The 21,720-nt window shown below is 43.2% G+C and overlaps 2 protein-coding genes and 1 pseudogene across 3 annotated transcripts; 2 read left to right on the top strand and 1 right to left on the bottom strand.

Annotated features, from left to right (window-relative positions):
* Positions 1–4,078: 4,078 nt before the first annotated feature.
* Positions 4,079–7,122, bottom strand: LOC115751032 (putative clathrin assembly protein At2g25430). 2 transcript variants are annotated; one of them, XM_048278187.1, is made up of 2 exons: positions 6,608–7,122; positions 4,079–6,295 (listed from the first exon to the last, which is right to left on the bottom strand). In XM_048278187.1, exon 2 carries the CDS (start codon positions 6,275–6,277, stop codon positions 4,304–4,306), a length of 1,974 nt encoding a protein of 657 aa, XP_048134144.1. In that variant the 5' UTR covers positions 6,278–6,295; positions 6,608–7,122; the 3' UTR covers positions 4,079–4,303. The 2 variants fall into 2 exon arrangements, with proteins under 2 accessions (XP_048134144.1, XP_048134143.1); XM_048278186.1 differs by having other exon boundaries at positions 4,079–6,299.
* Positions 7,123–9,975: 2,853 nt separating this feature from the next.
* LOC115730814 lies at positions 9,976–11,556 on the top strand (annotated as a pseudogene).
* An 8,060-nt stretch (positions 11,557–19,616) lies between these two features.
* LOC115731261 (receptor-like protein 13) lies at positions 19,617–21,603 on the top strand. Its single transcript, XM_048278065.1, has 4 exons — positions 19,617–19,722; positions 19,827–19,976; positions 20,759–21,149; positions 21,192–21,603. Exons 1-4 carry the CDS (start codon positions 19,617–19,619, stop codon positions 21,601–21,603), a joined length of 1,059 nt encoding a protein of 352 aa, XP_048134022.1.
* Positions 21,604–21,720: the final 117 nt, after the last annotated feature.

Below are 21,720 nucleotides of genomic sequence, written 5' to 3' on the forward strand. Positions count from 1 at the left end.
TATATTTCACCCAAAAATGTCAATACCTGCTCGCAGCGCACGTACTTGAATATATTTCTGCAGAATTTACTGCTTTTCATTGTTTGTTTGCAGAACCTAACCTGCTATCTTCAAGGCTGAGCAAAACCTGGATAATTTTATTCTGCCCATTCTCGGTAGAATTCCGTCTCTCAGGTATATATCCACTTGAAAGATGCCGCGACTGTACTTGCGAGCATTAGGGGCGCTGTCATCGTCGGGATCCTTTCTCTCCAGGATAATACTGTAGAAGGAACGATTACTGATCAAGGTTAGTCAAGCCCCAGAGTGAATGCGTATTCGAAATTAGCTTTATTTTGAAAAAAGGTTGCATTCACTCACGATGATTCTGGACCATTACTTCATTAGGCGAACCTTCTTCTGTGTGACTAGACGCAAAGATAGAGAGCACTGACCTTTCCTATAGCAACTTGATTGGTTCCATGCCTGAAGAGCTTACTCAGTTGAATTCCCTGGAAGTCTTCTTACAACGACTTGTCAGGAGCCATACCAAGAGAAAATTGTTGATAAATTATATCATATTTTGAAAGATACAAAACTATCATACGTTGTTGAAAAAACTTCGGTACATACTTTGAGGATATTTTACTAAGATCTCTATAAGTTTGATCATAATCACTTATTCATCCATTCTAGGTGATAGTATTAGCAAACAACAAAAATTAGTTTGGGACATTTGATGACAGCGGTTACTATGGAGACTTTCTTCTATGTGGACCGACGTTTGAGGCATTTGAGAAATAACTGCTCGACAAACATTAACACAAATTGTTCAGCGACAAAATCGTGCACGAATGCAAAAGAAGATGGCTCCATAGACAGGGAGACATTCTCCTTGAGCTTCGGAGTGTCGTACACCTACAGTTTTGCCGGTGATCCCGGCTGTTCTGCTCATCAACCCCAACTGGCGGCAGGGAAGGTTTTACTATGTGGAACTGGTTATCACCGCATGTCAAGAGTCTGCTCAGCACATGCTACTGTTTTGAGCAGGAAACAAAGCTCAGCCTCTTCTCTCCGGTGTTGTTTCCGCTGAACACATCCTTTCGTTTCCGAATAGGCATCTCCCATCTCCGTATATCACTCCATCCATTCGCAAACCATTCGAGACATAAAACTCCTCTTGCTTGACAAATGGAGTCCTGGGTTCATGGCAGACCCGCAATTCGGTTAAGACATCTATTTCCGTCCTTTTATGAAGGTTTACTTGTGCCGAAGTGTCTCATGAGATAGTTAAATTCACGGTCAAACTTGCATTTTCATGACTATTTTTGCGAGAAAACTACCTAAAAAGTCCTAAACCTATTGCACTTTTATCAATTTAGTTCTAAACCTTTTTTACTTTGCCTGTTGAATCTTAAAACTTTTCACATTTTGCCATTTAAGTCCATCCGGCTAATTTTAGCTGAATTTCGCTGACGTGCACGCTGATCGAATCAAGGCCCGGATTGGTGCAAATGCACGAAAATGCCTACTAGCCACTAGTAGGGCTCCCAAGCAAGCCAGGCCAGACCACGCAACGGGGCTCCTGGGTTGCAGGGAATAACTTCCCATGTGGAATTTTAATGATGTGTAGAGCCTTTTGATGTCTCACACGACTTTTTTAAGTTTCCAAGAGTGGTTAGAATTCCTTTTTTCCTGTGAATTCTCTTTACGAATTCTAGCTTTCTCGACGAGGGACTGGGAGAGAGCTACAGATCACGTACCATCGACCGGACTGATCATCTCAAATATGAAGAAGCGAGTTTAACGTGCAAAAGAGAATTTTATCAGATAGCTTATGAAGAAGCAAGTATCATGCCATTTCTTCTCGATAAAGGAAAAAGATAAAAAGATAAAAGATAAACGTTTGAAAGACAAACTACCCCTCCACCACACACCAAAGCCCATCTTCCGCCACACCAACGTCAACTTCTCTTTCTCTATCCGTGGCCTCTGGAGCTCGAAAGTCGCACTCGAGGCCATGGCCACAAGCTCAAAGGCAGCACACCATTGCCCGTGGCCTTCAAGCTCACAAGTCACGCGATCTGGTGAGCTCGCCATGGCCACTAGATTTGGCGTCAAGTTCAACAATGCAATTTGGTTAGCAACGCACGCGACCTCAAGACAGGAGAGAGGGAGACAGTTACGGCGGCGGAGCAGTGGCTTGGTGACGCAACAACTGTGGACGGTGCCAGGAGGAGAGGGGCTTGGTCGTAGGCTTTGGATTGGGTTCGGTCAGGGCTTTGAACAGTGGGGCTTTTGGTGGTAGGTAATTTTGAATGGTGAGTCGGGAAGGGCGAAGTTGGGGAAAAAAATGACAGATCTGTAAATTTGATCGAAAATCATAACTATTTCATACACAATTTGAAATGGAATTGCTAGAGTGAGGATGGTTTTGGTAGGTTTTCAAAACTAGGGAAGGAGTTTGATCTGTGCCCATAAGATTGAGGATGGTCTCTCCAAAAGAGTTTGAATCGTTCGAAACACTACGAGGAAAGAGTGGAATAGACGTCCCTTTTCCTTATCACCAAAGTCGGTAGCTAAACTGCAACCACAGTAACAAATTGGCAACAACAAAAAAAGCAGTCCCTCGTTCACCTTCTCGACACAATCTCTCCTCCACACCGAATCTTCCACTGCATAACTGGTCTGAGAACTGGAGGGCAAACCAAGTTAAAGTGCAATCCGCTGTCGTGGGAACTCAGAATATTTCTTATGATTTGCAACATGGTGCGCTATCTTCAAAATTCTAAAACGAGGATCGTTGCAAGGACCTCTTCGGGCTCCCAAACACAACAAATATGAAGCAACCAGTAAAGTTGTCGTCCAATTATGTCAGTGTGACATCTCCACTAAGAAGAAATCAGCATGTAGGAAAGCTAATTTGTGTCCAATCCAACTTCATTCCAGTAATAAAGAAACTGTGTTTAGTCGGAGATCTTTCATCTATCGATGAATAAATCATACTGGGTATGTAAAAACTCAGTTGTCATTCCCTCGTCTCGTCTTCTTTAATTAATGTCGAGCATCTAGGGTCCCATCAACTTAAAAGGGCAAATTGACTCAACTAACCCTGTTAACATATAAAGACATCACAACCCGTCATGATTTCAGTAGCCTAAGCCAAAAAGTTTCAGAGGATCCCTATCAAATCTCAAAACCAATGGAGGTTGAATTTGCGTGCTTTGTCGAGAATCCCAAACAACCACCCTTTAAAGAGGGGGGGGGATGGGCCCCCCCGCAAACGTAATAAAGGGGCAGCTAGGAGAAATCGTCTGACCTCGGTTGGGAGAGCCAGGAGTTTGGAGCTTCAGAGTAGGTGTAAGTCCAAAAGACATTCAGATAAGTAGGTTTGTTATTAGCGGGAAAAAAAGAAGAGAAAAGACCAAGGTCAGACGGATGAGGTTGAAGACTAGAAGCGATACCAATGAACTATGGAGCCTTTTCAGTTCTGAGTATTTTGTGCTGTCTTCAATGCAGTATGCATTGGACTATCTGTCAGTGTTTTCCCTATAACTTATTATTCAAAATCTATTAATCAATTTCGCAGTGCTTTCAGTTCAATGGTTCAATCATTTTGTCCTCATCGAGGCAATTTGTGGGCTCCAACCTGCGCAGATAAACAGTCGAAATCGGAACCTAGGTTCAACCTTTAGGGAGATATAGTTGCACATAGTATGTCTGCTTTATTCCAAGCTAATCCTATGAGTCTTCTTGACCACTAAAAATCATTATTCAACATCATCTTTCCCAAGGGATTTCATCCAAGGTATTTTTAGTCAAGACCATCATCCTATCAGTTAGGAATTATTTAACAAAAGCAGTATGCTCCAGATGATTCCAAGTGACACAAGAAACAGAACCGCCAGAGCAAAATGCAAAATTCTAATTTTAAGAACTCAATTCTATTGCAACCATTCCATTCATAAGAGAAGGTCAGCGCTGCTGCCATTTTTAAGAGAACTGGTTTTGATGGTCAGTCGGCTTTTACAACAAAGAGCAGAGCTACTAGACAATGATAGATTTGGTTCTGTCTATACTGTGACTGCACAAGAGGCTGTGGTCATGGAAATTCTGATTATTACAAGAAGCACAAGCAGGTACAGTACGCATTGGATGTCACCATCCAAATATCTTACCCAAAAAAGAATCTCCAGGGGTTCACTCTTCCCTCTTCCCAAAACCAGCACACCAGAATACAAAAAGGATCATATCATAATACAACTAGATACACAACTGGAAGAAATGAGAAAAAACAGATTCATATGGTGATAAGCAAGCAACATCAGTAAGGAGAATAATAATACCCAGTTGGAGGTCCCATCCCATTGACTGGTGGCATGCCATAGGGCATCACGGGAGGACGTGGTGCATAGTAACCAGTCCCACCAATCTTGGCCAAAGTGGCTTGACCTCGCATCCCCTCCGTAGCATACTGCTGCCACAGTTGTTGCTCCTGCACAACCAAATGTTGTTTCTTCTCCATTTCCGCCATCTGTACATATGAAGGAGGAGGGATGTTCAATGATGCAGCAAAAGGGTCCTGGTTAACCGTTTGGACAGTTCCATCCGGTGCAGGGAGAGCCAATACTGGGGTTGCGCTCTTTCCAACGCCAGGTAGAGCAACACTGCTCGCACTACCTCCAGTCAACTGAGCAGTGCTCACATGTTGCCTCACCATTCCCTGGTCATACATGCCATTCAGTAGCAATGGATCAAGACCACCACCTAAAGCCGCTTTCTGCTTTGATAAGTTACTAGCAGTCTCCACCAAAGCTAATTCCCAATCTTCCTTGCCAGATTCGGCAGCAGGGGTTTGCCAAGCAGAAGTCACTTCTGGTTCACCATTTGAAGGGAATGCTTCCCACGAACCATTCCCTGTATTAGCCGGTGGCCCCGCAAATAGAGCCAATGCAAATTTATTACCTTGATCATCAGCAGTAACTCCATTATCCCTCAGATCCACCAAATCCCCTGTCACTTGTGGCTTTGGTGGCTCTGGTTTTGGCGCTGGTGGTGGTGGTGGTGCAGGAGTATAATTCTCTGGTGGAGGCAACGCCTTTATCTCATTCATATCTGGCACAGGCTCCTCCTCCTGAGCCACAGGGGGCAATTCTTCTCTCCTCTCTGGGCTCTTAGGTCTCTTTGCTCTATCCCTCACAAACTCCTCCAATGTCTCCAACAACTTACTGGTAATCCTTTGCACTTCAGGATACTCGGTTGATCTTGCCACCCCTGCATCCTTACACCAAGTGTAGAATGCAATCAACTCATCAATTTGCTTAGCGGCACTAGCATAAGCATCGAAAGCCTTGACGCAATCGTGATACTCCATGTCGAAAAACTTATCAAGCAAAACAGCCAAAACCTCACAGATATCAGCATATACCTGAAAACTCTCCTTCACAACAGGGTACAATGCAACTAAGATCAACCTGCTATTCTTGGCCAGACCAGTGGGCCTACACGCCAAGAACCGGTCCAATAGCCTCTGCAAATGACCCATTTTGCCAAAAATCCTTTCTGGCTTCATTTCCCTCAGTGGAGTCACTACCCTTCTCTCTTCTTTCCCTTCTTTCACAGCCACACCATCGCTCATATCCCCATATGACCTTGACCTTCTCATCCCTCCATAATTACCATATTCTCCTCTATAATCACCATAATCATAATCATTCCCTCTGGGTGGTGGGGACCGGAAATCATCTCTACTCCCATACCTATCCTCACTGTGAACACTACCACCACCATTAGCACTTCCACTAGGACCGCCACCACCGCCGCTCTTTCTATCAAACAGAATCAACTCGAGTCTCTGATCCAAATACATAGCGTAAGTCCTCACAAAAGCCGCGTGGTCCCACGAACTAGAGTGAGCCTCATCCCTAAAATCAGATAAATTCAACAACCTAGCACCACGCCTGGTCGCATACATTATCTCCTCATGAAAAATTGGATCTCCATCGTTCAACAGACGATGTATGACCACTAGGGATTTGAGAGCCACAATATAGTCGCGTGTCTTGCTCAGTCGCTTTGAAAGTGCAGAAACACATGCATGAACGTATCCACGCGAGTATGAAGTCAAATTCAAGATCCGACGCATGTACTTGTCATCCATAGGATCATCATCATGGCTCGTGGCTTTCACAATAGCTACTTCGAGCTCTGGCGCCATGTTGCTCGCGACCTTTGCAAGGCCAATGCTTGTCTGGTCCTTGACAGCCCCGAGGGTTTTGCGGATGGTGCTTTGAGACATCTTCACCGTCACCCTCACCTACCTAAACCGCACAAAATAAGCTAAATTAGTCACACTTGACTTAAGAGCATCACTTGAGGACGATGTAACCAGCTTTCCGGTGATTTCACAAAATCAATAGCACTAATAAGCTTAATCATTTTAGTGCTCGAAGTCACCATGCTTTCACTGCGATTAATTACGCGATAAATGAAGTATTCAGCTCGACCGTTGGCTTCACTATAACCTAAACCGCCTAAATAGATTCTCAGTATATCACAACTACAGCTCGCCATGCTTTACTGTGCTTAATTTCGCGAAAAATGTGAGCATCGAGCTCCGGGAAATTACCTTGGAGAAAGTGTATCAGATCTGGAGAGATTAAGCTCCGGCGAGGCGGATTTTGACCGACAAATTGATCTGCTGATTATAACCGCCGATCACCACTCCTCGTCTTCTCCGTCTGAGAATGGCGGGAGATGAGGCGGATCTCCGAAAAGAGCAATCAGATCCGGACAAAACAAGCTCCGGTAGAGTTGGAACAACCAGCGATCCGTTGACTTCCTTGGAAGAAGAAAAGACCTCAAATGGAGGTCGCCGACAGCGAGGAGTGAGCTGACGTGCTGTCACCGAGGGAGCGGGATGGCATCGTCGGCCGGTCGGAACCCGCCGACCTCAGCTTCTTCGTCTTCTTGAGTCGAGTACGGTGAGAGAGAGAGAGGGGTGAGGTCGCTGCTGACGAGGACGACGGCTGAGCGCTGGTATGGCCGGAGATCTAGCGGGGCGCGCGACGGAGCTTGCGATTCGATTGTCTTCGTCCGGAGCAAGAGGCGTTGTTTTCGTGGGTGCGAGAGGAGAGAGAGAGAGAGAGAGAGGTGGGAGGATTTGTGGTTGGGTGTGTGAAGGTTCACGCGTGAGGTTAACGAAGAAAGTGAACTTTGACGTTGACCAGCTGCTTCTGTTCGTCCGATTGAGGCTTCGGTGCCAGTGGACGGCGATGTGGGATTCTCGGGGTGGGACCACGTCGGGTTCAGGTGGGCGCGAGCACAGGACATCTCTGCATCTTCCGAAGCCGAAATTCCGGCGTAATAGATGTTTGAGAATTAGCGGGGACTCGCATCGTAATCTCTTTTTATTCCCTACTGCAATTAGTCAATTTCTAACTTTTGAATCTACAAAAATAAAATGAATATAATTACTTTCCATTTTGAGAAGGATTACCCCGTTGAAATGCTAGCTCTTAGCATGTGTGTATATCGAGATATATTTGTGCTAAAGAATTTCCTAAAATAAATTATTTAAAATATATAATGATTTTCGGAATCACTTTTCATCACGGTCGGAAAGGGCCATACTATATCTAATCGGTGCGTTAAGAATTTGAATTGAGACTTCACGGTTACTTTGAATATGCCTTTTAATGATCAAGTCGAATTGAGTTCAAGATCAAGCATATGATCCGATCCGTCTAGTTGAGCCGGAGTTGGGATTTGTGAAAGTAAATTTAATTAAGTCGTACGTTGAGAACCAATTGTGGTCAAGTATGAGAATAAACATTGAATTTTGGATGGAACCCGACCTATTCACAAGGGAATTACGATGGTTCGTAAGTTGTCTTATTCATCCTTAAATTTTCTTAAATTTGCAAATGAATGATTAGGCTAATTTGTAAGCAACGGGCACATGATGAATTTTATGTACATAACAAAAGAAAATGAGGGTATGATATTAGTATGATGATGTCTTTCTTAATAGTTGTGAATTCATTTTTCAACTTGAAGAATAAAAAAAGGATAACATTGGTTTTCCTTGAGGAAACAGGGTTTGCCTTTTTCCCTTTTCCTTTTGTTATTTTCTAGGTAGGGTTTTCCTTTTCATTCTTACGAGAATAATTAATTACTTCAAAGTTGGGTGAGAATACTATAATACAATGGTCAATTTCATTTTAAATGAACTTCATTTTCGTGATATTTGAAACAATATCCACTTTCGATAATCCATGGATATATAAGCGTGAAGACGTCGCTGTTTAGATATAAATGAAACACCCTGTAAGTTACTCAAACTCGCTAAGTTCGGATTTTTTATCTATATATGTGACTTTGTTTTAGAGTAATTTGCACGTAATTGAAGGAATCCATGCATGTGAATTACAGTCTTGAAATGAAAGTCATCCAGCACCTCAATGGGCGATACTCTAACTCCAATTTGTAAAAGAGCATATTTGGCTTATTTAATACTAAACGATAGGATAGCGTAAAGATATTCTCTTAAACTAATTAGGAAATTCTTAAATGAATGAGACAATTTATTAATACAGACAAATTTTTGATTAAATTTGTAAAATCTGAAAATTTTGATTAGTGATATCGGGGAAAATTTCAAAAAATGGTCCAAAATGCCTTGATTTTCTAAAATAAGAATGTGAAACTAACCTTGTTTCAAATAGGATTTAGATCGCCTAACATTGGGATTTCCGTGACATGCATGACATTACCCAAATCAGGCTTTTCAAATGAAAATAGACAGGCTGATTTGAGTCACGTCATGTATTGAAAGGGAGAAAAAAAATGTGGGCAGAAATTTTTTTTTGGTTTGAAAAATTTTGAATCCCAAACGTGATTCAAATTAGGCCGTCCATTTTTATTTGGACAGCCTGATTTGAGTAATGTCGCACATGTCATGAAAATCCCAATGATAGGCAATCTGGATCCTTTCAAATAAGGGCATGAAGTGGATATTATTTTAAATAAGGGCATGAAATGGCCTTATCAATCTCAAAAAAAGGCTTGACTCACTAGTCAATAGGGGCATTTTAGTCATTTAATAACTTTTTGTTATTTTTTTTCTTTTTTTCAAATTTTCAAAAAAAAAACTAAAACTAGAAAAAAGGAGGATGAAAACACGGGCGGGAGGGGGCCGGCCTCCCACCTATGGTTGCCACCCCAACGTTGGTGGGGCGGCATCTTTGGCCGAAGGGGTCGTTGGCACCTTGACGAAAGCTAGCGACCCCACTAACCGGAGGCAAGGGGCGGCAAGCCCTCGCCTCAATAGGGAGAGGGCCCCGACCCTCTCCCAAATCTAGGGGAAGGTCGCACCCTCGGCCGGTCTAGGGCGATGGTGGCAAGCCCTCTCCCTATTGAGGCGAGGGCCAAGGGTCGGCGAGAGCTGCCCCACCGGTGTTGGGGTGTCGGCCACAAGCAAGGAGGGCACGTGTTTTCTTTTTCTTGTTCATTCTTTTTTTTTCATTTTTTTAATTTAATTAAAAATTAGGTTAAAGGTGTGTTTCGACAAAAATACTCTTGATAGGCCAAAACTTTTAACAGGCTAGCTGGTCAGGTGAAGCCCTTATTTGAAACGATCATGGTCACTTCAAACCCTTATTTGAGATAATGAGAGTACTTCATGTCTTTATTTGAAATAAGGATCACTTTATGCCTTTATTTGGAAAAATGAGAGCACTTATGACTCTCTTTTGAAAATTTTCCTAATATCAAAATATAAGAAATTTTTATACTTAAATAATTAATTGAAATTAACTGAAAAATATGATGGTCATCAATCCAATTTCCTTCCTATTCTCTCCAAATTCTTTCAATGACAAAATTGTCTGCCTGTATTCATGTTGAATCCGTCAACAATCATGTTTCCAATTTTGCCCTTTAGGAAAATCAAATAAATAAATAAATTAAAAAGAAGAATTTCTCGCTAATTTGGTAATCTGAAGGGCACTCGGAGTTGCAGCCTTTGCTTCTCCGTCGCGTCCTCGGAAGCATCGAAATGGGAAGCTGAATAAGCTCTCTCCCTCTGTTTCGCCGTCACCATATGGCTGCCGGCAGCGGCGCCGGCTGCGGCGGCGGCGAAAACTCTGCCGCTGCCTCCTCCACTGCAACCACCAGGCCCAAGACCAAGAAACGCCGGAACGACCACCTGAGGCCGCTCATCCCTCTCCTCACCGCCGCCACCTCCGCCGCCCACTCCTTCCTCCTCCACAACGACCTCAACCTCCTCCCTTCCCAAGCCCTAGCTCTCGAATCCCACCTCCACTCCGCCTCCTCTTCCCTCGACTCTCTCGTCTCTCTCCTCTCCCTCCCGCCACCATCGAAACCCCTCCCTCCTCCGCGGCAGGACTGCTGGTTCCGCCGCTTTCTCTCCGCCACCCACGCTGCCGACTACGACCCCCGGTGGACCCACTTCTTCCGCATGTCCAAACCCTCCTTCTCTCTCCTCCTCCGCCTCGTCTCGCCTTCTCTGCAATCAGCATTGCCTTCGATCGCTCCCGATCACGCCCTTGCTGCTGCCCTCTACCGCTTGGCACACGCCACCCCGTACAAGGCGGTCGGGAGGCAGTTCGGCTTGGATTTGGCGGACGCATGCCGGTCGTTCTTTGTTGTCTGTAGGGCTATCAATGACAATTTGGGGGATTTGCTTGAGCTGTACTCTAATATAGAGAGGATCATAGTGGGATTTGGGTGGATTTTCCTGCCGAATTGCTGCGGGATTTTGGGGTTTGGAAGGTTTCACGTCGAAGGTGATTGGCTGGGGGGAAACGGGTGCTTGTTAGTTCAGGCATTGGTGGATTCTGAGGGGAGGTTCTTGGATGTCTCGGCTGGGTGGCCGAGTAGCTTAAGGCCCGATTTGATTTTGTGCCGGACACCGCTGTTTTCGGCCATGGAGGAATCAAGGGAACTTCTGGAGTGGGCCAAATTTCATTCTAAGTAATGGGAGTTCGATCCCACAGTACATTTTGGGTGATGCCTGTTTCCCTCTATTACCATGGCTGTTGACTCCTTATAATGAGGAGAACAGTTTCAGCTCGATCGAGATGGAGTTCAATTCCACGCATAGTCGTGCCATGGGATTGGTTCACAGGGCATTTGCAAGGGTCCGGGCACGGTGGGAGCTCCTCTCAAAGCCATGGAAGGAGGAGCATGCCGAGTTTTTCCCAGTGGTCATATTCGCGGGATGCTTATTGCATAACTTTCTAATGCAGTGTAGCGAGCCAGTTTTTGAGGAAAATGGAGTTGGAGAGTGGGAGGCGGATCAGGAGGTTCCGGCTTATGAAGGCGAGGTGAACAAGTTTGGGCAGGTGGTTCGAGATGCGCTTGCTCAGCATCTGAGTTTGGTAAGCCATAGAGACTAGATAGCTCAATGTAGAGTGCGATTTTTTGGTATCGGAATATGTATATATGTCCCTGTTTTGTGAGTGCAGCAAGCATCTTCCTTGTAAAGAAGGCCTCGATTGTAGAGATGTCTTCTTGAACATGATTTGCATAGTTATTTGCTGCGATTGCAACTTTCCTCCATAGTCCATGTCACTGTCAGATTCGCCACTTCAGTCAATTTTGTGACAAGATTAACCATTATGTAGGAACTAAGATGTCCTTCTCGGCGGGGTTCACTAGAGATTTCTCTGTTTTCTGAAATGCAATAGGCTCAATTTAGTTCCAATTGAAAGGATCGTGATAGATCATTTCTCACTGTCCAAGTTGCTGGCTTTTTTCATGGGATGAAGTGTCATTTTGGTGGTTTTAGGACCTGTTCTTTGGTTATAAGCTTTATGAAATCAGATAACCGAATGGAAGTGTCATTTTCCAAGTGTACTTCTGCATCTCCAAATGCAGTCTCAATGTACATTGCGGCTGACATGTGAGTTGCGGCCAAATAGTTTCGTCCGTTGTGTTTGCAGATGAAAGTGATTTACTCATAGTTGTACATGCGTACGCTAAACCTATCGCACATCCGGATCACAGGTTCTATGCCTTCATCGTTCTCAGAACAAACTGACAGAGCATATTGATCTTTCCTACAATAATTTGAACGGCTCAATGCCGGACAATCTCTCCAAGCTGAACTTCTTGCTAGTTTTTAATGTATCCCACAACAACTTGTCCGGTGCAATCCATTCCAGTCATTTGATAGCAGCAGTTATTATTGAAATCCTCGTTTATTTGGACTAGCCACCAGGAATATAACTGTTAACCCTCTTTTACTTGGAGTAGCCACCACGAAAAACAATAGTTGGGGAAATGAAGGTGGATTTATGGACATGCCACCTTCTACTTCAGCTTTGGAGCGTCGTATGTAATGACTAACTTGTCTCCAGGTCGAGTTCGATTCCACCATGGTAGGTTCTTGGGTATCTCCGCCTGGTGGCCGAGCAGTTTAGGGCAAATTCGATTTGCCGAAAGGCCTCTCTGTTTTCAGCAGAGGAGGAATTGAGAGAGCCTTTGAGTGGGGGAATTCCGTACTTGGCAAATGGAAATTCAATCCCACAGAACCTTTTACATGATGCATATTTCCCTCTACTCCAATAGCCGACTCCTTATGATGAGGAGGAGAACAGTTTCAGTTCGATTGAAAATTAGTTCAATTCCACCTCGCGTCCCGGGACTTGTTCACCTACAGCAATCTGTCCTATCATTAATGTGATAGACAGGCACAATCATCATGTAGTAAAGCGGATGTCTTCGTCGAGCGAGGTTCGGCATACGTTTCTCTGTTCCCTGACGTGATGGGGCGAGTACATTTTGAATTCGAATGATCTGAAATGGTTGCTTCGGAACAAGATTTGGCTGGTTCGCATGATTTTTTTAAAAGGTGGAAAGGTGAGTGTCACTGTTATAATCACCTGTTCGCATGATTCGGCATATATTTCTCTGTTCTCTCGGTATAATTTCCTTCATTCCGAAAAGGTGAGCGTCACTGGTAAGGCACCGGATGGTTTCCAAGAACAGCATCGTCTCTCAGATACTGTATTGCACATCACCTAAAATGAGATTTGGCCGCTGCATTCTAATTTTTACTGGATCATATGTCTTGATGTTTCTCCCTCTTTGTTGATCATCATCTGCACAACCTATTATACTTCCCTAAGATGATTCGAACGGATATAATAAATAAGGAAACACAACTGTACAATGGTTATGTGGGCGCTTTGAACACTTGGATAAATTCTCATTCGGGCGTGACTGGTCTCTGTCTTAGACACAGCGATAGTATCGCCCGCATATCTGTGCTGTTGGGGTGGCTTCAATTAAGAACACAATGTTGAAAAGTGCAAGTGTGATGACTTGAATTGGAGCCCTTGTTTCTGAAAAGTGGGGACTTATGAGTGGTTTTGAATGCACTTTATTTTCCAGGAAAATAAGATAGATTCCATATCACCATCTTCTCGGAAATGTTAGAATCATGCCATCCGATGCATCTCAAACCACAATTGACTAGACTTGTGAATTGATGATGATGCATACCTATTACGAGATGACCCGGGCTGTAAGTGCAAGTTACTTGTGTGATGGGACACAATGCTGATCACTCTTTTGATTCAGTTCTACAAAATTTTATCTCCTTGGTTTGGGACCATTAAAGAGCGCAAGAACTGAGCAACAGAGTCTCCATCGTACACATATTGCCTAGCACAATGTAAAGCCCTCTCCTCGGTCACTCCTGGAACATGCAGACTTTTGCAAAAGGACAGTGATCTAACTTCATAAAATTTCCAGGACACAAACATCATCTTCCTAAAATTTTGAATCATGCGAAGCAAAGTAATGCATATGCTGGTGTTTTTTGGCGGTCTTAGGTGATCTATGGTTGCAGGGTTCGTGTGGCTGTCAGACAGAAGAGAGGGATGCAGTCTTGGAGCTCAAATGACCGCAATTCCTTGCTGTAGTGGGGACTAGAGAGATGGAGGTTAGATTGTTGCCGATAGGAGAATGTCACGTGCAACTTCACCACTGGGGGACTTGTCCGACTCTCCCTGAAAGGTGCCAGGAGTATGTCCTGGATGACCAAGGTTTTGTACGTTAATGCTTCTCTCCTTCCTTTCGAAGAACTCAGGAATCTCGTCTTATCAAGAAATTCATTAGCTGGCTGGACTGCACAAAGAAGGTACAATGCGTCTCTTTCCTCCCTATTCATGTAAGCAGCGCAGATGTGTTTGCACACAAGTATGACAGTGTTAAGAATAAGGGTAGAATAGTCTTTATATATATCCTAGGTTTATATATATCCTTGTAATGGCTGTTAATGAAATTAGAATCCTCTTTTGAAACTAAACATGGTATCGGAGCGAGGTTAAAACCTAAAACTCTCGCTCATCACTGTCGACTACGATAGATCATCCATCAGGTTAAAACCTAAAACTCTTGCTCATCACTGTCGACTACGATAGATCATCCATCGCCAACAACTAATCTCCAATCCCAACGTCGGAATCCTCAGATCTGACGTCGTCTAACATCATCTAAGCCAGCGCTGCCCAGAAACACTCGTCGCCCTACCTCGGCGAACCCAAATCAGCATCGCCTTGAACGACTCAAGATGCTGATGCACCGACGCCCTGTCTTCGTCCTGTCTTGCCCATGTCATCCATGCCGATAAGCCCAAAATTGAGTCGTTTGATGAGAACCGTCTTTAAGTGGAAGATACGTATCCAATTGCTGCAAAGTGTAGTAAAACAGCGTAATGCTCGGATAAGGGTTGATTCCCACGATGAAGATCAAATAAGGCCTCCTTGCTATCATTCTCTCAAAAGCACACTTTTACTTCCTGCATTTGCACCGAATGAAGTGAGGACTAATTTCGATCCATACTATTCCATAATAGAGTACGGATCATTGCATCTCAAAGCCAATCGGTATCTTACTGTCCGAGGGACCGTAGCTTTAAGATACTCACTTTGTTTAGTGGCAGTAAGGTAAACTTCAACAGCAGTGGACCAAGATGGATAGTTAGTTCCATCTAACTTTACCGAAGTCAATTGCAAGTGGGGTAAATTATTTGAGGATCCGAGGCAGCCATAGAAGTACTTGACGTCAATTACTTAACTTGGATACTAAAGTCATCCACAAAGTAGACCAATCAGCTGCTTATAACTCGCAACTACCACATCACAGGATATGCCACAAACTCAGACAACCATTGATCAAGAATCGCAGAAAATTCTTCAAGTTTCTCACAAAATTTCAGAATCCATTACCACTCGAATTCAATAGAAAATAACAAACCTCGGGAGAACCATTGTACAAATGATGTGGACAACTAGCCAAACCATTGGACACATGAATGAGTTTCGGCTGCGTGACGTCAATTTCAAAGCTTACCGGTATGTACAGAGACAGGACGACTAAAGGCATTAGGACTCGAGTATTCCTCACTTCGCCAACAAATTACTTCCCGAGTTCCCTTACGTTGATGAAGTTTCTCTCGAGCTCTTCGTTCCACTCTCGCCGAACTGCCTATGGAGACAAGTGCTATGATTTCTCATGGCACTACCGCACGTGGAGCTTGGGTCGTGGTTATAGGGGTGTAGTTGGGGTTTTGTTTGGGGGGGGGGGGGGTCGGTGGAGGGATTAGTGTTGTAATACTTCTACCCTGGTGGTGGTCGTGGCTCTCGCTACGTAATCATTGTAAAGAGTGGATAGAGGCCTATTGTTACACACTTCATCGAACTCCGCCCTAACTTTACTTGAGGTGGGGACTCCCTTCTATGCAGTGGTTCATTTTGAGGTGCTGGTATGATGCATGGTTTAGGTGGTCCTTCCCCGCACTCGGCCGTACATCAAAGGTAGTTCATCTTGTTTACTTTCGATCATCCGACTCTTGGGTCTGACTGGAGCTACTCACCTATGCTGGTAATTCTAAATTGTTGTCTTCTTTGTTCTAAATCTCCTGGGTTGTCAATTTCGTTAACTGCATGGTTCACAATTTCTTGGAGTTGCTCTTTGAGTCCATCTTTTCTTTGTCTGTCCTTCATCTCAAATCTTCTATAATTTAATCTCTGTTAGTTCATTGACTAAAGAACTAAATTGGTAACATTTTCTCCTCTCATTGTATCTTTGATCGAGGAATGGAGATGATTGGTGGGGGACATGAATCCAATGGTCATCCTGGACAACAAGGTTCTGTGTGAACGCACATTATCGTGTGTTTGATGCATTGTCGTGCTGTCATCCGCCCCAACACTCTTCGGCTTTATTTCCCGTCAGTTCTTTCGTGTGAGTGTTTTGGTAAACATCATGATTTCTTTTCCTTCGTTTAATGTGAGTCAAGTCCATTTGGTTGGTTCTCCGATGTTTGGGTCCTGTCTTATTTGGTTTATATTTTGTTACATTCTGAATGATTTTTCCAATGACTTGGCTATTCTTAATAAAGATCGTACGGAGATTTTCATTGCTTTCTGTTCTATTTTGAAGTACTAAATCAATACCATACCTCGTAAGTGTTGCGCTCGATAATGCAAAGAGTATCTTTTGTACATCGGTTTTCTTTCTCAATTCTCACGGTATTATCCATCGACTTTGTTCATACACTCCTCAAATGGTGTTCTGAGCGTAAAATCGTCATCTTCTTGATGTTGCCCTTGCTCTTGTTTCCATGCATCTACCTAAAATCTTTTGGGCCTTTTTTAATTAATCGCTTCCCTTCTGTTGGAGAGACATCGTTCTCTATATTACATCCAAATCGTTTCTCTTGCTACTTCTTTTTGGTGTGTTTGTTTTGTGATAACCTCCCCGTCTTGATAAGTTGGATTCTCGTGCGGAGAAATGTATCTTTGTAGGATACTCGAATGGGCTAAATGTTATAGTCCTAACGTCGTCGTGTACTCCGCAGATGTAACATTCTTTGAGGATCGTCATATTATAATACTCAAATGTGACCAGTGGCGAATGTCTCCGCCCCACTCTCATTCCTTCAACCATCTGATTTCTTTGCCGTACATATCATCGGCGTGGTGTAGCTCCTACTGTAGACTTCACCAACACATGATTCATCTGTTCCTCATTAGTCTGTCCATCCTCGTCGATGTGCCCATAGCTCTAGCGTTCTTTGTTGGTCGTCCGTGGATCTTTGGTCTATCTCGATTGTCTTCGTACTCATCATCCTATTTCCATTTTTGTCATATGACCGTTTATCTCCTAGTTTCTCCCCTTTGTCCTTGGTGTTGCTAGCTCTTGCTCATCCCGGATGGCGGCAAGCAATGGAAGATGAAATGAAGGCACTCACCGAGAAGGGAAACAAACCGTTGGTTGTCGTTGGTGTTTGGTTCATCCCGATGGCACTCTTAATCGATGAAGGCTCGTTTGGTTGCAAAGGGATTACTCACGTCGGTGTTGATTATGACGACACCTTTCCCTGTTGCCAAATTTCGTGTCTTTATTTCCTTGCAACACGTTTGGTGGCTTCTTCATCAACTAGATGTGAAGAATGCCTTCCTTCATGGTGATTTGTCCAAGAATGCATGGAGCAACCACCCGGTTTGTTGCTCGGGGGAGAATTTGTATGCCGCTTGCATAAAGCTTTGTATGGACTCAAACAATCTCCTCGGGCTTGGTTTGATTTAGTGATGCTGTTATCGGTTGATTAAACGGTGTCAGTAGATTATTCGTTTTTAGTTCTATCTCCTCTTGGTTGTATTCTCCTGGTGGTATATGTCGTGATATTATCTGATTCAAATGGTATCAAGGTTTTTGATTTAACACCAGGATTTGGTCTGGTATCAATTTATCGCAAGTATGTACTTGATATTCTTGATGAGGTTGGATTTCTTGGAGTAAAGGGATACTCCTTGGAACCAATGTGAAGCTTGATGGAAATGGAGAATTGTTCATGACCCAGGGAAATATAGAAGACTAGTGGGAAAGTTGAACCATCTTACGTCACAGGCCCGACATATCTTTGCTGTTAGTGTGCGTCGTTTATGAATACTCACTGGGATTTGTACTTAGAATTATTAAGTACTTGAAGGAGCACGGGTAAAGGGCTACTTTTCAAGAATTACGGACATAACACCGAGGTTTCTCCGACGTGACTAGCGGATGTCCTACCGACGGAGATCTACATCGGGTTCCGTGTGTTCCTTGGGGTATTTTCGCTGGAAGTGAGCAACATGTGGTTTCTCGATCAAGTGCTGAATAGGGCTTGGCACATGGTGAATTGCTGTTGAGGATGTTATTATCGAAATTGGTTTGCCAACATCGGTATTATATTGCATAATCAATCGGCTATTCCATTGCAAATAATCCTGTCTTCCATGAGCGAACTAAACACATTGAGGTTTTGTCACCGTACAGAAAGTTCAAGGAATTATTCTTCATGCAAGGCGAGAATCACTTGCCACGTTTTACTAAATCTCGGGGGAGTAGAGTGAGTTTTATGTAAAAGTTGGGATTATTTGATATTTACATCCCAACTTGAGGGGGAGTGTTAAGAATAAGGGTAGAATAGTCTTTATATATATCCTAGGTTTATATATATCCTTGTAATGGCTGTTAATGAAATTAGAATCCTCTTTTGAAACTAAATATGACAGTATGGAGCAAATCCCTACAATGTGAATTTTAGCAACGCCACGGTAAATAGCTGCATATTCGATCATATTTGAAGATGATGAAGGCTTTATGTCTTTTTTACCCACCCTTGCTTGATCTTGTATGTGTTAAATCATCCCTGGAGATGAAGTTACCTCATATGACAATATGAATAGGCGAGCAAGATTGAATGGAGTCACCAAATTTTAACTGGATATCTAAGATCTTAAATTTTTACAAGTTGATGTACTTTTAAGATTAGTCAGTCATTCAAGGAACACACGTCCCATTTGGACATCTCACAGAGAAAGAAAAACTTTTCATAGACAAATTTTTTTCCTAACCCTTAATAGGAGCTCTAAGCTTCAGATTTTGTCATTTAAGTGCTTTTGTTTTTCCATCGATCTTACGGTTAAGTTGGAAAGTGAGAAAAGGAATGCTCTTGCTCATGTTCTAAATGCAGATTACAAAGGACTGTTGAGGTTGAACAAACGGGAGGCCCTTGACTTGAGTTATAATTTTCTGGATAGCTCTATCATTCCCTTTGTAGCTGAATTTTCATCTCTTGAAGTCTCTGTCCCTACAAGGTAACCAATTGGGAGGACCCTCACATATAGAAAGTAAACATAAAACCACTGAAATATTCTCTAGCTTCTATGTTCCAATAGCACGCACGCATGCTTGCTTATACTATAGATTTGTATTGCTACTTTTTGTTAATAGGACCATTCTTCGCTGTAGGATTCAACAGTTTGCGCAACTTGGAGGTTTTGGACGTGAGCCATAACGGCGATGACCCATTTGCTACAGGAGATGACAGGTTATGCTCTCTTGCACTTGAGCTTTACTCACTTTTCTTGTCCTGCAAATTTAGTACTATAGTTGTTTCGACAATAAGACGGGGTTGCAAACAAGGAGAAAATGTGATTTGGCCGACACCATCTCAATAGAAAATGTTGGCTCCATGTCCTTTTCTGGGCTATGTGAAACCCACTAATGTTATTGATTGAATCTGTTAGAATAAGTATGGTCGACAATATGTATAAATGGGGCTTATGAATGTTCACAAAGAAAAGGAAAATGCCAGTTACAATCTAGTGGGTTTGATGTATACTGCTGATGAGATCTCTGTTACCCGGTACTGTTCTTCTAGTAAAGTGAAGATTGCCTTTTGTTTTCTTCAAGATTACTTTGTACTTGCAGTTTCTTCATTATTTTGCTTGTGATGCATATTTTCTCTGCCATCTTGATTGTAGACTGCTACACCTTGAGAGATTTGGAGAAAATGAACTTCAATCTGTCCAGTTCACTGATAGACGCGAGTTTCATTTTGACTGTTGACGGTTTGGCTTCTCTTGAACTGCCGTCATTCTTCAGCAGTGGCCTTAGTGGCAACCTACCTGAATGTAAATCCCAAATTCTTGTGTAAACTTTGAAGTACAGGCTAAATTGTTTGACAGAGATATTTTTGGCAGGCTTTTGTGAGCTGAAACAAGTGAAGGAGTTGAATCTCAGCGGCAACGAACTCACTGGGAGCCTCCCTTTGCGTTGGCAAAACATGGCATATCTTCGCATTCTGAGTCTCAGTGACAGCAAGTTCACAGGAAACGCCACCTCGACTCTTCTTGCAAGCCTTACTTCACTCAAATAACTTTCCATCTCAAAGAACCCTTTTGAAGTCCCTTCTTCTCTGAGTCTATCCACCAACCATTCAAGGCTTAAAGTCCTTTTGCTAGACAATGCAAAGCCAAGAACAACAGATGCAAAGGGTGAACCTTGGATTCCAAAGTTCCAACTGAATGTTTTGAGCTGGTCAAGTAGTCAATTTGAAGGGTCTTCAGTGACTTCTCTCAGCTTTCTCTATCACCAACACGACTTGAGAGTTGTCGAGCTCTCCTCCGAGCAATGTCGGAGGGCCTTTTCCGGCTTGGTTGCTGGAAAAAAAAAGTTTTGAGACTGGAAAGGCTGTACCTGAGGAACAACTCTTTGACGAGGCCTTTTCAACTTCTGTCAATGAGAATGCTGAATCTTTCAACGGTGGAGGTCTCCAACAACAAAATAGGAGGACGGATTCGAGCTCGATTGGGTATAGTTTTTCCTAGTATGAGCAAACTTGATTTGTCTGCCAGTGCATTTCAAGGAAGCATCCTGTTCTGACTTGTCGACATGAAATTGCTGAATGTCTTAGATCTGTCGAACAGCAATTTATCAGGGACACTGCCAGTGCAATTGATCAATGGAAGCTCCCACTTGGGGACTCTCAATCTAGCAAATAATAACTTGCAAGGAGAGATTATTTTTCCCAATGTCTTTGCTGCTACAGGATTAAGATTGCTTCGATTGGACCACAATAAGTTTTATGGGGACATCCCTGTTATGTCATCTATTGTGAGTCTGATGGTAATGGATCTTGGCAATAACTTTTTCTCTGGCAAGATTGCAAGATGGATTTGCGACTTGACAAGCTTAGCGGCAGTTAACTTGGCCAATAATCAGTTGCAAGGTTGCTTGTCGCAACTTGAATTCTTGGACCTCTCGGAGAACAATCTTTCCAGCGCTATAACATTGTGCCTTAGCTGGTGAACTCTGAATGATGTTCATCTGAATAAGAACAATTTCAGTGGCTCCATCATGCATGCTTTATCTAACAGCTCAAATTTGGTCGCACTGGACCTTAGCAATAGTAACTTCTATGGAGTTAGCCCTGGTGTCGGGAACCATCCTAGCTTGAGCATTCTTCTTCTCAGAGCTAACCAGTTCAGTGGCACATTTCCAGACCAATTGTGCAGCTTGAGACAGTTGAGTATGATCGATCTTTCTGTAAACAACCCTTCTGGCCATTTACCTAGTTGCTTAGATCAAATGAACTTCGCAGAAGAAGTGTTCGGTAAGGTAGATACAGCGCCTTATTGCATTGAAGAAACAGTCACTGAATGGTCATCTTCCTCATATTTCACGAAAAACACAAGCAGTGAATTTGATTATTACGATGTTCATGTGCAGAACCAATGGCTCAAAGGAATCCAACCCTAGAAGGTTGAGTTCACAACAAAAGGAAGGTTTAATACTTGTGAACGTGGTGTTCTTGTTCTCATGGTGGGATTGGATCTTTCTTGCAACAGGTTAACAGGTAAAATTAACCAATGAGAT

This window comes from Rhodamnia argentea, chromosome 4 (genome assembly GCF_020921035.1).
Source record: "Rhodamnia argentea isolate NSW1041297 chromosome 4, ASM2092103v1, whole genome shotgun sequence".
NCBI classification, from domain to species: domain Eukaryota; kingdom Viridiplantae; phylum Streptophyta; class Magnoliopsida; order Myrtales; family Myrtaceae; genus Rhodamnia; species Rhodamnia argentea.

Excerpts from the sequence above, each read along its gene's own strand:
- LOC115731261 (XM_048278065.1), top strand. The coding sequence starts at position 19,617 with ATGGGGCTTATGAATGTTCACAAAGAAAAGGAAAATGCCAGTTACAAT. Across the intron at positions 19,723-19,826 it reads TACCCGGTACTGTTCTTCTA|ACTGCTACACCTTGAGAGAT; the intron begins GTAAAGTGAAGA and ends TCTTGATTGTAG. Across the intron at positions 19,977-20,758 it reads TAGTGGCAACCTACCTGAAT|ATCTGTCGAACAGCAATTTA; the intron begins GTAAATCCCAAA and ends TGAATGTCTTAG.
- LOC115751032 (XM_048278187.1), bottom strand. The coding sequence starts at position 6,277 with ATGTCTCAAAGCACCATCCGCAAAACCCTCGGGGCTGTCAAGGACCAG.